Source organism: Nesoenas mayeri (genome assembly GCF_963082525.1).
Source record: "Nesoenas mayeri genome assembly, chromosome: 30".
NCBI classification, from domain to species: Eukaryota; Metazoa; Chordata; class Aves; order Columbiformes; family Columbidae; genus Nesoenas; species Nesoenas mayeri.
The window spans coordinates 693,052-707,696 of record NC_137564.1 but is presented as its reverse complement, the minus strand read 5'-3'; the positions used below and the strand labels follow the sequence as shown (position 1 = coordinate 707,696).

The 14,645-nt window shown below is 63.9% G+C and overlaps 1 protein-coding gene across 1 annotated transcript; it reads right to left on the bottom strand.

The window, feature by feature from the left end:
• Positions 1 to 1,077: 1,077 nt before the first annotated feature.
• Positions 1,078 to 14,200, bottom strand: NECTIN4 (nectin cell adhesion molecule 4; the record flags this gene model as incomplete). Its single annotated transcript, XM_080361259.1, has 9 exons — positions 1,078 to 1,344; positions 2,639 to 2,755; positions 4,170 to 4,248; positions 4,333 to 4,480; positions 5,604 to 5,767; positions 6,668 to 6,782; positions 7,813 to 8,103; positions 9,444 to 9,797; positions 14,125 to 14,200. The coding sequence occupies 9 exons, from the start codon at positions 14,198 to 14,200 to the stop codon at positions 1,078 to 1,080; spliced, it is 1,611 nt and encodes a 536-aa protein (XP_080217385.1).
• Between the last annotated feature and the right edge of the window lie 445 nt (positions 14,201 to 14,645).

The window sequence follows — 14,645 nt, the reverse complement described above, 5'->3', positions numbered from 1 at the left end:
CGCATGAGCTTGTGCATGCTTATGCACGCTTGCACAGGCCTGGGCACGCTCGCACATGCTTGTGCACGCTTGCACCATCTTGTGACGCTTCCATGTGCTCACATGCGGTTACACGAGCTCGGGCACGCTCATGCGACCTTCTGATGCTCACGCGTGCTCCTGCACACTCACATGAGGCCACGGAGGAGCCCGCCCTTGCACACGCGTGTGCACCAGCAGCTCGCCGGCCCCGCCGACACCAGACACACAGACACGGCCCCAGGCCCCGCGCGGGGGTTTATTTACAAGCGGGGGGGCCCCGTCCTATACAGCTCTGTACACATGGGGCGCGACGGCCCCAGGGACCCCCCGACAGCCCCCACCGGGGGGGGGTCCCGCGGCGGTTGGGGGGAGGGGTTTTTGGGGGGTTTCGGGGTCAGGGAGGGGACACAAGCGTCCCAAGTGCCACCGGCAAACCGTGTCCCCAGCGCCGCGCGGGAGGAGCCGCCACAGTCCGAGGGATGTTTGGGGTTGGGGGGCTGTGCCCCAGGGGGGCTCCTGTCCCCATCCTGTCCTTGGGGTGTCCCCATGGTGGTGGGTGGCCCCGGTGGCTTCAGCACCCGCCAGTCCTGGATGCTGCTGTCACCTCTTTGAGTGTCCGGTGCCAGCAGCGAGGTGGCATTTGGGGACCGGAGCCCATCCTGGGGCACTGTGTGTGTCCCCAGCCCTGTGCCAGCAGCAAGGTGACATTTGGGGACCGGAGCCCGTCCCGGGGCACTGTGTGTGTCCCCAGCCCTGTGCCAGCAGCAAGGTGACATTTGGGGACCGGAGCCCGTCCTGGGGCACTGTGTGTGTCCCCAGCCCTGTGCCAGCAGCAAGGTGACATTTGGGGACCGGAGCCCGTCCCGGGGCACTGTGTGTGTCCCCAGCCCTGTGCCAGCAGCGAGGTGACATTTGGGGACTCTGTCCTAAGGCACGATGCGTGTCCCCAGCCTGTGCCAGCAGCGGGTGACACCCGGGGACCGGAGCCAGCCCGGTGGGCGGCGGAGCAGCGGGGGGACACGGGGGGTCCCCGGGTGTCCCCCCGCGCCAGCCCGGTCACACCAGGTGGCCGCGGCCGTTGATGTAGATGCCGTTGGTGCTGGGCCGTGCCTGCAGCATCCCGTTCTCCTGCACGAAGTGCGTCATGGCCACCTTGATGGGGTTGTCCCTGTCCCCAGCGCCGCCGCCGCCGTCCTCCTCCTCCTCCTTGGGCTCCTTCCCCGGCGGCAGCGGCAGCAGCGGCAGCGCCGGCGCCTCCGTCTGCGTCTCGATCTCCCGCACGGTCGAGAGCGTCGAGTAACTGCGGCCCTCGGGCTCCTCGCTCTGCGGGGACAGGGGACGGGGTCACCAGGGACAAGGGACAGTGTCAGCAACAGGGACAGGGTCACCGACAGGGACAAGGGACACGGTCACCAACAGGGACAGGGCCACCAGGGACAAGGGACATGGTCACCAACAGGGACAGGGCCACCAGGGACAAGGGACAGGGTCACCAACAGGGACAAGGGACAGGGTCACCAACAGGGATCGGGTCAGCAGGGACAAGGGACAGGGTCACCAACAGGGACAAGGGACAGGGTCACCAACAGGGACAGGGTCACCAGGGACAAGGGACAGGGTCACCAACAGGGACAAGGGACTGGGTCACCAGAGACAAGGGACAGGGTCACCAACAGGGACTGGGTCACCAACAGGGACAAGGGACAGGGTCACCAACAGGGACAAGGGACTGGGTCACCAGAGACAAGGGACAGGGTCACCAACAGGGACTGGGTCACCAACAGGGACAAGGGACAGGGTCACCAACAGGGACTGGGTCACCAACAGGGACAAGGGACAGGGTCACCAACAGGGACAGGGCCACCAGGGACAAGGGACAGGGTCACCAACAGGGACTGGGTCACCAACAGGGACTGGGTCACCAGAGACAATGGACAGGGTCACCAACAGGGACAGGGTCACCAGAGACAAGGGACAGGGTCACCAACAGAGACAAGGGATGGAGTCACCAATTGCCCCAGGGACAAGGAACGGGGTCACCAAGAGGGACAAGGAACGGGGTCACCAGTGGCCTCAGGGACAAGGGACGGGTCACCAACAGGGACAAGGGATGGAGTCACCCACAGGAACTAGGAAGGGGGTCACCAATAGCCTCAGGGTTGAGGGAGAGGATCACCAACAGGGACAAGGGACAGGGTCACCAACAGGGACGAGGGATGGAGTCACCAACAGGGACTAGGAAAGGGGTCACCAATGACCTCAGGGACAAAAGACAGGGTCACCAAGAGGGACAAGGGACAGGGTCACCAATGGTCCCCAGGGACAAGGGACAGGGTCACCACGAGGGACAAGGGACAGGGTCACCATGAGGGACAAGGGACAGGGTCACCAAGAGGGACTAGTGACAGGGTCACCACGAGGGACAAGGGACAGGGTCACCAATGGCCCCAGGGACCCCCATGTGTGTGCAAAGGTGTGTGCAGGTATGGGCGCTTTGCACACATGGAAGGACAGTTGCAAGGGGTTTGCACAAGTGGAAAGCAGGTTGCACACCCAGAAGGGGACACCCCCGTGCCCCAGAAGGGGACACCCCCTGGGGACACCCCAGGGCTCTCACCATGGCGGAGCAGATGCTGGTGCCGCGCAGGCTGTCCCCGCGCAGGCTGTCCCCGCGCAGGCTGCCCTGCCGGCTGCCCTGCCGGCTCTCCGTGCGCAGCTGCAGCGTCTCCTCCAGCTGCAACAGCCCCGTGAGACACGGCACCCCAAAACCCAGACCCCTACACACCCTGATATCCAGCACCCTGAAACCCAGCCCCATGGGCACCCCAAAACCCAGACCCCCAGCATCCTGGATCCCAGCACCCCAGCACGCTGAAACCCAGCCCCATGGGCACCCCAAAACCCAGACCCCCACACACCCTGATATCGAGCACCCTGAAACCCAGCCCCATGGGCACCTCAAAACCCAGACCCCCAGCATCCTGGATCCCAGACCCCCAGCCCCATGATTACCCAGCCCCCCAAAACCCAGCACCCTAGACACCCCAAAACACATCCCCATGGGCACCCTGAAACCCAGACCCCCAGCACCCCAATACCCAGCACCCAGACACCCCAGACCCCAATACCAATCATCTAGCACCCCGATACCCATCACCCAGACACCCCAACACCCAGACACCCCAGACCTCAATACCAATCACCTAGCACCCCAATACCCATCACCCAGACACCCCAATACCCATCACTCATCACCCCAGCCACCAACACCCACCACCCCAACAACCATCACCCATCACCCCAATACCCATCACCCAGACATCCCAGACCCCAATACCAATCACCTAGCACCCCAATACTCATCACCCATCACCCAGACACCCCAATACCCATCACCCATCACCCCAGACCCCAATACCAATCACCTAGCACCCCAGACCCTAACACCCACCACCCCATTACCCATCACCCAGACACCCCAATACCCATCACCTGGACACCGCGGGCCCCAATACCCATCACCTAGCACCCCAATACCCATCACCCAGACACCCCAATACCCATCACCCATCACCCCAGATCCCAATACCAATCACCTAGCACCCCAATACTCATCACCCATCACCCAGACACCCCAATACCCATCACCCATCACCCCAGACCCCAATACCAATCACCTAGCACCCCAGACCCTAACACCCACCACCCCATTACCCATCACCCAGACACCCCAATACCCATCACCTGGACACCGCGGGCCCCAATACCCATCACCTAGCACCCCAATACCCATCACCCAGACACCCCAATACCCATCACCCATCACCCCAGATCCCAATACCAATCACCTAGCACCCCAATACTCATCACCCGGACACCCCAATACCCATCACCCTTCACCCCAGACCCCAATACCAATCACCTAGCACCCCAGACCCTAACACCCACCACCCCATTACCCATCACCCAGACACCCCAATACCCATCACCTAGACACCACGGGCCCCAATACCCATCACCTAGCACCCCAATATCCATCACCCAGACACCCCAATACCCACCACCCAGACACCCCAACACCCACCACCCCATTACCCATCACCCAGACACTCCAGATCCCAAAACCCACCACCCATCACCCCAACAACCTGTGTGCGTGTGTCGGTGCTGTGGCTGGAGTGCAGGCGCCGGATCGAGTTCTCCCGCGTGAGCGTCAGCTCCTCCTCGCTGGGGACACGGTTTGGGGGGGACACGCTCAGCAGGGGACCCCCCATCTCACCCCCCCACCCCCATTTTTGACCCCCCTCTTACTACTTCTCGGAGATGCGCTTGGTCTTGCGCTTGTGGTAAAGGGTCATGACGACGACGACGATGACAAGGACGCAGAGCAGGACGGCGGCGATGACGCCCACGACCACCACCGAGGCTGAGACCAGGTCCACCTTGCGCACTGTGTCATCTGAGGGGACACGGCGGGGACGCAGGGGACCGGTGAGCGTGTGGGAGGGTGGATGGACAGATGGACGAGTCCAGAGATGAGTGGGTGGTTGGACAAACAAGGGGTGGAGAGATGGATGGATGGATGGATGGATGGATGGATGGATGAATAGATGGATGGATGGACGGATGGATGGATGAGTAGATGGGTGGACAAATGGGTGGACAGATGGGTGGACAAGTCCAGAGATGAATGGGTGGTTGGACAAACAAGGGGTGGAGAGATGGATGGATGGATGGATGAGTAGATGGATGGATGGACGGATGGATGGATGAGTAGATGGATGGATGGACGGATGGGTGGACAGATGAGTGGACAAGTCCAGAGATGAGTGGGTGGTTGGATAAACAAGGGGTGGAGAGATGGATGGACAGAGAGGCGCATCAGAGGGATGGATGGATGGATGGATGGATGGATGGATGGATGGATGGATGGACAAGTCCAGAGATGGGCAGGTGGTTGGATAAGCAAGGGGTGAACAGATGGATGGATGGACAGATGGATGGATGAGTAGATGGACAGGTGGACAAATGGGTGGACAAGTCCAGAGATGAGTGGGTGGTTGGATGAAAAAGAGGTGGAGAGATGGACGGACAGATGCATCAGAGGGATGGATGGATGGACAGACGGATGGATGGATGGATGAGTAGATGGATGGGTGAATGGATGGGTAGATAGATGGGTGGACAGACAGGTGGACAATGGGACAGAGGAGTGTACGGATGGGCACATGGATGGATGGAGAAATGGAGAGAAGTGAAAGGCAGATGGACAGACAGACAGGTGGGTGGATGAGGATGTAGAGGCAGAGGTGGGTGGGCAGAGTGAGGGGGAACAGCTGGACAGACAAACAGATGGAAAGATGGACGGACAGACAGACAAATGAGTGAAGGGACGGAAAGGAGCATCTGGGGAAAGACAGAGCCTGGGGGGGACACATGGACAGACAGAAGTGGGGACAGACGGGCGTGTGGCGGGAATAAGAGCCCGTGGATGGACAGACACAGCAGTTTGCCACCCCCCCAGCTCCCCTGGGACCCCAAGTCCCCCCACCCCCCCACCTGCGGGGGTCCCTGACCCCCACCTTCCGCGCGGCCCTTGACGCTGACGTTGGCTCGCGCCTCCTTGGTGGCCACGCGGTTGGTGACGCGGCAGACGTAGGCGCCGGCGTCGGTGGCGGCGAGGGGCCGCTGGAACAGCAGGGTGTCCCCCCGCGCCCGCACCCCCGCGGGCAGCGGCGCCTCCAACCTGCGGTGGCACCGGCGGCACCGTCAGCACCGGCGGCACCGAGCAAAGCGCTGACGGCGTCGGTGGCGCCGCCATCAAAGCCGGGGCTGCCGGTTCCCACGGTGACGCCCCGGCGGGACCTGCCCGGGCACGGCACCGCTGCCACGGCACCGCCACGCCCGGGCGGGGACACGGGACACGGCAGGGACGTGGGGACGGGCAGGGGACACCACGGGGACATGGAACGTGGGCACAGGTAGGGGACGCGGCAGGGACACCAGCATGGGCGGGGGGACATGGCACAGGGGTGGGACATCAGCAAGGACAGGGGACACAGCTGAGGCAGGGGACATGGAAGGGGACACGGCAGGGGACATGCTCTGGACACCTGGCAGGGAGAGGGATGTGCACAGGGGGACACAGGACACGGCAGGGACATGGGGACAGGCAGGGGACACCACAGGGACATGGAACATGGGCACAGGCATGGGACACGGTAGGGACATCGGCAAGGACAGGGGACACAGCTGGTGCAAGGGACACGGAAGGGGACATGGCAGGGGACATGGCAGGGGACAGGGACATGCACAAAGGGCCACAAGATATGGCAGGGACGTGGGGACGGGCAGGGGACACCATGGGGACATGGGCACAGGCTGGAGGGACATGGAACATGGGCACAGGTAGGGGACATGGCACAGGTGTGGGACACGGTAGGGACATCAGCAAGGACAGGGGACACAGCTGGTGCAGGGGACATAGGAGGGACACAGCAGGGACAGGAACGCTCTGGACACCTGGTAGGGACACGGACACGCACAGGGGGACACGGACACCATGGCAGGGGACGTGGAGGCACACAGGGCAGTGCCACCAGCACCCAGGGGACAGCAGGACCCGGGACGGGGACGGTGGCCTCACCGTGTCCAGTTGTAGGTGGGCGGGGGGTTCCCGTCCCCCAGGCAGGTCAGCGCTGCCCCCTCCATCCCCTCGCGCCACTCGTCCGTGTGTCCCAGCACCGAGGCGTCCGACAGGTCTGGGGACAGGGACAGTGTCCCCCTGCGTGCTTCTGGGCATCCTCCATGTCCCCTCTGTTCCCAACGCCCCATCCCTGATGTCCTCTGTGTCAATGTCCCCCATGGCCTCAGCGCCCCCCATGTCCCCAACATCCTCCACGTCCCTCAATGGCCCCATGTTCTCTCTGTCCCCAATGGTCCCCATGTCCCCAGTGACCCCCATTCTCTCCATGTCCCCACTGTTCCTATGTCCCTCAATCCTCCCTGTGTTCACTATGTCCCCCATGTCCCCAACATCCTCCACATCCCTCAATGCTGCATGTCCCAAATGTCCTCCATGTCCTCAATGTTCCCCATGTCTCAAATATCCTTCATGTCCCTCTATGTCCCACGTGCCCTCCAGATCCCAAATGTCCCCAACACCCTCCACATCCCTCAGTGCGCCCCCATGCTCTCTATGTCCCCAATGCACCTATGTCCCCATCACCCCCATGCTCTCCATGTCCCCAACATCCTCCATATCTCTTAGGGTCCCCCGTGCTCTCCGTGACCACAACGCTCCCCATGTCCCTATTGTCCCCATGTCCCCAGTGTCTCCCATGCTTTCCATGACCACAATGCTCCCCATGTCCCTAGTGTCCCCATGTCCCCATCACCCCAATGCCTTCCATGTCCCAAACATCCTCCACATCTCTCAGTGTCCCCTATGCTCTCCATGACCACAATGCTCCCCATGTCCCTATTGTCCCCATGTCCCCAGTGTCTCCCATGCTTTCCATGACCACAATGCTCCCCATGTCCCTAGTGTTCCCATGTCCCCAGTGTCCCCATGCCCCACATCTCTCAGTGTCCCGCACGCTCTCCATGACCACAATGCTCCCCATGTCCCCAGTGTCCCCATGCCCCACATCTCCCCACGTCCCACACGCTCTCCATGACCACAATGCTCCCCATGTCCCTAGTGTCCCCATGTCCCCATCACCCTCCACGTCCTCCAATGCCCCCCATGCTCTCCATCTCCCAAACGCTCCCCATGTCCCCATGGCGCACAGGCGACGCTGAGCAGGTGGGTGATCCTCTTCTCGTGCCGCAGGCCGGGATGCTCCACCACGCAGGTCAGGCTCTTGCCGTTCATGCTGCGCCCCGGCACCAGGAAGAACTCGCTGGTGACAGAGGCCGAGCGGGCGTGCGCCGAGCGGCGCGTGGCGTTGGTGCCGCGCACCTCGGTCTCCCAGCGCACCGAGGGCACCGGGTTCCCCTCCGCCGTGCACGAGGCCGCCAGCGTCCGGCCCTGGCCCTCCTCCAGCGGCGGCCCCGGGTTCAGGATGGGCAGCGGCGGCACTGTGGGCGGCACCGGGCTCAGCCACGATGGCGCCTTGTGGGGTGCCCGTCCCACTGCGCCTGGTGACCCGGCACCCAGCACAGCTGCCCTTCAGTCTGTGGCCGTCATGGTGTTGCCCCATGGTTGCCGTGCTGCGCCCACCACCCCATGTCCCCATCCCCCCCGTGCCTGCTGCCCCTTGGCCACCAACCATCACCCATTGGCCAACACCCACTGCCCCTTGGCCACCACCCTGGGCCCATTGTCCCTTGGCCACCACCGCATCCTCATTCCCCCGTGCCCGCTGCCCCTTGGCCACCACCCATCACCCATTGGCCATCCACCCATTGCCCATCACCGCTTGGCCACCACCCCATTCTCATCCCCCTGTGCCCGCTGCCCCTTGGCCACCAGCCATCACCCCTTGGCCACTAACCACTGCCCCATGCCTATAGCCTTGTGCCCATCAGCCCTTGGTCACCAGCCATCGCCCCTTGGCCACTAACCATTGCTCTATGCCTATCGCCCCTTGGCCACCATCCCATGCCCATCACCCCTTAGCCACCACCCATTGCCCCTTGGCCACCAACCATTGCCCTGAGCCCTTGGCCACCACCCATCACCCCTTGGCCACTAACCATTCCTCCATCCCTATCACCCGTGCCCATCAGCCCTTGCCCACCACCCCATGCCAACCAACCCTTGGCCACCACCCATCGCCCCATGCCCATTGTCCTGACCCCATGAGCCCTTGGCCACCACCCACCACCCCTTGGCCACCACCCCATCCTCATCACCCTGTGCCCATCGCCCCATTGCCCTACACCCACCACCCTTTAGCCACCACCCATTGCCCCTTGGCCACCACCCATTGCCCTGAGCCCCATGAGCCCTTGGCCACCACCCATCACCCCTTGGCCACCACCCCATCCTCATCACCCTGTGCCCATCGCTCTATTGCTCTACACCCACCACCCCATGCCAACCACCCATTGCCCCTTGGCCACCACCCCATCCTCATCACCCTGTGCCCATCGCCCCATTGCCCTACACCCACCACCCCATGCCAACCACCCCTTGGCCACCACCCATTGCCCTTTGGCCACCACCCATTTCCCTGAGCCCCATGAGCCCTTGGCCACCACCCATCACCCCTTGGCCACCACCCCATCCTCATCACCCTGTGCCCATTGCCCTATTGCTCTACGCCCACCACCCCATGCCAATCACCCTTTAGCCACCACCCATTGCCCTTTGGCCACCACCCATCACCCCTTGGCCACCACCCCATTCTCATCACCCTGTGCCCATCTCCCCATTGCCCTACACCCACCACCCCGTGCCCACCCCAGACACTCACCCAGCACCTTGAGCGTGAGGTGCCCCTCGAAGCTGCCGCGGGGGAAGGTGATGAGGTGACACTCGTAGTCGCCCTCGTCTCCCTGCACCGCGTTGCGCAGCACGATGGCGCCGTCCTCCAGCTCGCCGCCCGCCGCCCGCCGCAGCACCCGCCCGGCGTACGGCTCCTGCACGTGCTCCCCGTGCTGCCGGTCCAGCACCGCCAGGCGCGCCCACGTCCCCTCGGGCCCCCGCTTCAGCCACGTCACCTGCACCACCTGCTCCTGCTCCTGCGCCCGGTACCGGCACGGCAGCACCACGTCCTGGCCCAGCACCGCCGTCACGCTGGGCTGCACCTCCACCACGCCGGCGCGGCCTGCGGACACGCGGGGCACACGCGTGTGCGCACGGTCACGCGTGTGCACGAGATCATGTGTGCACAGGAGCGATCGGGCACGTTTACGCATACTCTGACATGCACATACGTGCAAGAACACTCACATGCTCCAGCACGCTTGGGCACGCTTGTTCTTGCACTCACATACGTGCAAGAACACTCATACACACTCCAGCACGCTTGGACACGCTTGTTCTTGCACTCACATACATGCAAGAACACTCACACACGCTCCAGCACGCGTGGGCATGCTTGTTCTTGCACTCACATATGTGCAAGAACACTCACACTCACATAGATGCAAGAACACTCACACTCACATAGACGCAAGAACACTCACACAGGCTCCAGCACGCTTGGGCACGCTTGTTCTTGCACTCACATATGTGCAAGAACACTCACACACGCTCCCAAACGCTTGGGCACGCTTGTTCTTGCACTCACATACATGCAAGAACACTCACACACGCTCCAGCACGCTTGGGCACGCTTGTTCTTGCACTCACATACGTGCAAGAACACTTGCACTCACATACATGCAAGAACACTTGCACACGCTTGCATAAGCTCGAGCACGCTTGTGTTTGCACTCACCTATACACCAGAACACTCAGGCACACTTGTGCATGCTTGTTCTTGCACTCACATACATGCAAGAACACTTGCACATGCTTATGCACGCATGGGCACACTCGTTCTTACACTTGCATACATGCAAGAACGCTTGCACACACTTCAGCACACTTGTGTTTGCACTCATGTTTACACCAGAACACTTGTGCACACTTGCACATGCTCCGACATGCTTGTGCTGGCACTCACACACATGCAAGAACATTTGTGCACACTCGCACATGCTCTGGCACACTTGTTCTTGCACTCACACACGTGTAAGAACACTTGTGCACACTTGCACATGCTCCAACGTGCTTGTGCTGGCACTTATATACATGCAAGAACACTTGTGCACACCTGCACATGCTCCGACATGCTTGGACACGCTTGTTCTTGCACTCGCGTACATGCAAGAACACTTGCACATGTTTACACACACCCCAGCATGCTTGTGTTTGCACTTTCGTACGCATCAGTACACTTGGGCACACTTATAGATGCCCCAGTGCTCTTGGGCACACTTGTTATTGCACTCGCATACATGCAAGAACACTTGTGCACACTTGCACATGCTCCAACATGCTTGGACATGCTTATTCTTGCACTCACATACATGCAAGCACACTTGTGCACACTTGCACATCCTCCAACGTGCTTGTGCTGGCACTCATATCCATGGAAGAACACTTGTGCACGCTTGTGCACGCTCCAGCATGCTTGGACACACTTGTTCTTGCACTCACACACACGCAGGAACACTTGTGTACGCTTGCACACGATCCAACATGCTTTTGCTGGCACTCACGTGCAAGAACACTTGTGCACACTGGCATACGCTCGTGCACACTCAGGCAAGCTCACACGTGCTCGGATGTGCTCACACACACGCTCAGCACGTTTGTGCAGGCTCCCGCACACTCGGGTGCACGCAGACGTGGCGGGGCATGCTTGCACACGTGGACGCGCTCACACTTGCACACGCTCACACACGCTCCCAGACACCTGCACATGTTCATACACACTTGGGCACACTCCCAGACACTTGCACACACCTGTGCACACTCATACACACTCAGACACAATTGGACACACCCCCAGACACTCGCACACACTTGTGCACGCTCATGCACACTTGGGCACGCTCCCAGCTATCTACACACACCTGTGACCATTCATGCACACTCAGACAAAATTGGACGCGCTCTCCGACACCAGCACACACACGTGCACACTCATGCACACTCAGACACAACTGGACACATTGCCGGACACCTGCACACACCTACGCACGCTCACGCACACTTGGGGACACCCCAACACGCTTGCACACACCTGCACGTGTTCACGCACACTTGGGCATGCTCTGACACGCTTGGGCATGCTCCCAGACACCCACACACACCCGGGCACGCTCATGCACACTCAGACACATCAAACACACCCCCAGATACCCGTACACACTCATGCACACTTGCTCATGCTCCAACACGCTCCCAGACACCTGCACGCACCTGTGCCTGCTCACACACACTCGGGCACGCTCGGACACGCTCCCAGACACCCGCACACACCCGGGCACGCTCATGCACACTCAGACACATCAAACACATCCCCAGACACCTGCACACGCTCATGCACACTCAGACACATCAGACACACCCCCAGACACCCGTACACGCTCATGCACACTTGCTCACGCTCCAACACGCTCCCAGACACCTGCACCACCTGTGCCCGCTCACACACGCTTGGGCACGCTCAGACACGCTCCCAGACACCCGCACACACCCAGGCACGCTCATGCACACTCAGACACATCAGACACACCCCCAGACACCCGCACGCTCATGTACACTCAGACACATCAGATCAGACACCCGTACACGCTCATGCACACTTGCTCACGCTCCAACACGCTCCCAGACACCTGCACGCACCTGTGCCCGCTCACACACACTCGGGCACGCTCGGACACGCTCCTAGACACCTGCACACGCTCACGCACACTCGTGCACGCCCGCAGCCGCTCAGCGACGTCCGTGCCCGCTCTCACCCGCACGCAGCCACATCCACCCGTGCTCACACCCGCTCGCACGCCCGTGACGCTCCCGGTCCCCGTCGCGGGTGTCGGGGCGTGGCGGGAACCACGCCCGCCCGCCGGGCGACGCCGGGGGAAGCGGCCGGGCCGGCACGGCCAGCCCAACCGGCCGGCGCGGATGCCGGGCCGTGCCGCGGCTTGCGGAGGGCACCCGCCCCCGCCGGCCCCCGGGGCCTCCCCGCCGAGCCCCCCGCCGTGCCCGGCCTAATTACCCCCCGATTAGTCGCCGGATTAATTAAATAATTGCGGCGCTGCCCAGGCCCGTGAGTCACGGCCGTGCCGCCGCGCCAGCCCCGGCCCTGCCTCAGTTTCCCCCGGCGCGGCCGCGGGTCCCGCGGGGTCGGGGGTGCCGCGGTGGGGGGGTGGATGCCGGGGTGCCGGTGCCGTCGGGGCTGGCGGGGCGGCCCCCGCCGCGGGGCGTCCCCACCCAGCGGGGCCGAGCGCGTGGGAACGGGGCCGGGAACGGAGCCGGGAACCGGCTGAACCGGCTCCCGCGGCCCCCACGCCCCGGCCGGGCTCGCACCCGCGGGATGCGGCACCGGGGAGACGGGGGGTGGGGGTCTCGTAGTGGGGGGGACACCCCCGGGGGGTGCACACGCGTGGGTGAACCCCCCCTGACGCCCCCAGCCGACCCCCACGCCCCGGGGGTCGCAGCCCTGACCCCGGGAGGCTGGGAGGGGGGGCTCGGCGCGGTTCGTGCCCCCGGTGGGTGGGGGGGACCACTGGGGTGACCCCCAGCCATCCACGAAACCCCCGACCCGACCCCCCCCAACACTGTGAGTCCCGGGGGGGTCAGCAACCCCTGTGGTGACGTCACCCCCCGCGGCGCCCAGCGCGTTCCCACGGGTCCCCCGCCAATGGGGAAACTGAGGCAGGGCAGGGTGGCAGAGCACTGAGCCCCCCCTTGGGTCCAGTACCCATTTGGGCACAGCGTGGCGGGGCGGGTGCCGCCCTCCCCCCCCTAAAACGTAGGAAAACAACGGGGAGGGGGCAGGGACCCCCCCGGGCACGCTGGTCGCCCCCACTGTACCCACATTCCCGGCTGCCGGGTGTCCCCCGTTCCCACGGTGTGTCCCCAGAGGCGTCCGTGCCCTCACACGGGGTTTGGGGGGATGAGGGGGTGGCAGACGCGGCCGCGCAGGTGCGCGCACACGGACACGCACGCACAGGTGCGCGCACACGCGTGTCCGGCGCCCCCGGCGCAACCCCCGGCGCGACGCGCGGCCGCACACAGCCCAGACACACAGACACGCACCCGGACACACAGACACGGACACGCGCGGCCACAGGTGCGCGGAGCCACAGGTGCACACGCGAGCGCACACGCACACCTCCCCACACTCACACTCCCGGTCCCGCAGCCCCGGGACAGCCGGTACCCCCGGTCCCGGTTTCCCACCCCGTGGGCTGCCGGTGTCCCCGCGTCCCCCCCGCGCCCCCCGCCCCGAGGGAGCCCGTGCTCCCGCCCCGGTCCCCCCCCCCGGGCCCGTCTCCCAGCCCGGAGAAGCCGGTGCTGCCGGTCCCGGTTCCCCTCCTCGGGGTCCCACTCCATGTCCCGGTCCGCCCCCTGCCCCGGTGCCGGTCGTTCCTTACCGGTGGCGGCGAGGAAGAGGAGGAGGAGGAGGAGGAGGAGAAAGGGCGTCCCGGGCCGCATCCCGCGGGGGGCCATGCGGACACCTGGGGGCTCACGGCGCTGCTCGGCCCCCCCCGGCCAGCACCATCCGTGCCGAACCGGGCTGCACCGGGCCAAACCGAGCCGAACCGGGCGGCACCGAGCTGGGCCGGGACCAAGCGAGCCGAACCGGGCGGCACCGGGACCGACCGGGTTGAGCCTCCCCGGGCCGCTCCGGGCTGCACCGGGCCGAACCGGGCGGCTCCGGGCCGAGAGCGGCAGAGGGGCCGGTGCTGCGCCGCTCCGGGACGGGACGGGACAGGGGGGGCGGAGCCGCGGCGGGGGCGGGGCCGCAGGGGGCGGAGCCTGAATGGGTGGGGTCGGCAGGGCGGGGCCGGGCGGGGCGGACCGGTCCGGCAGGTCGGGGCAGGGGCGGGGCCGGGTGGGGCCTTAAAGGGGCGACAGTCACTGTGGGGAGGGGTGGACCCCACCCGGGCGCTCC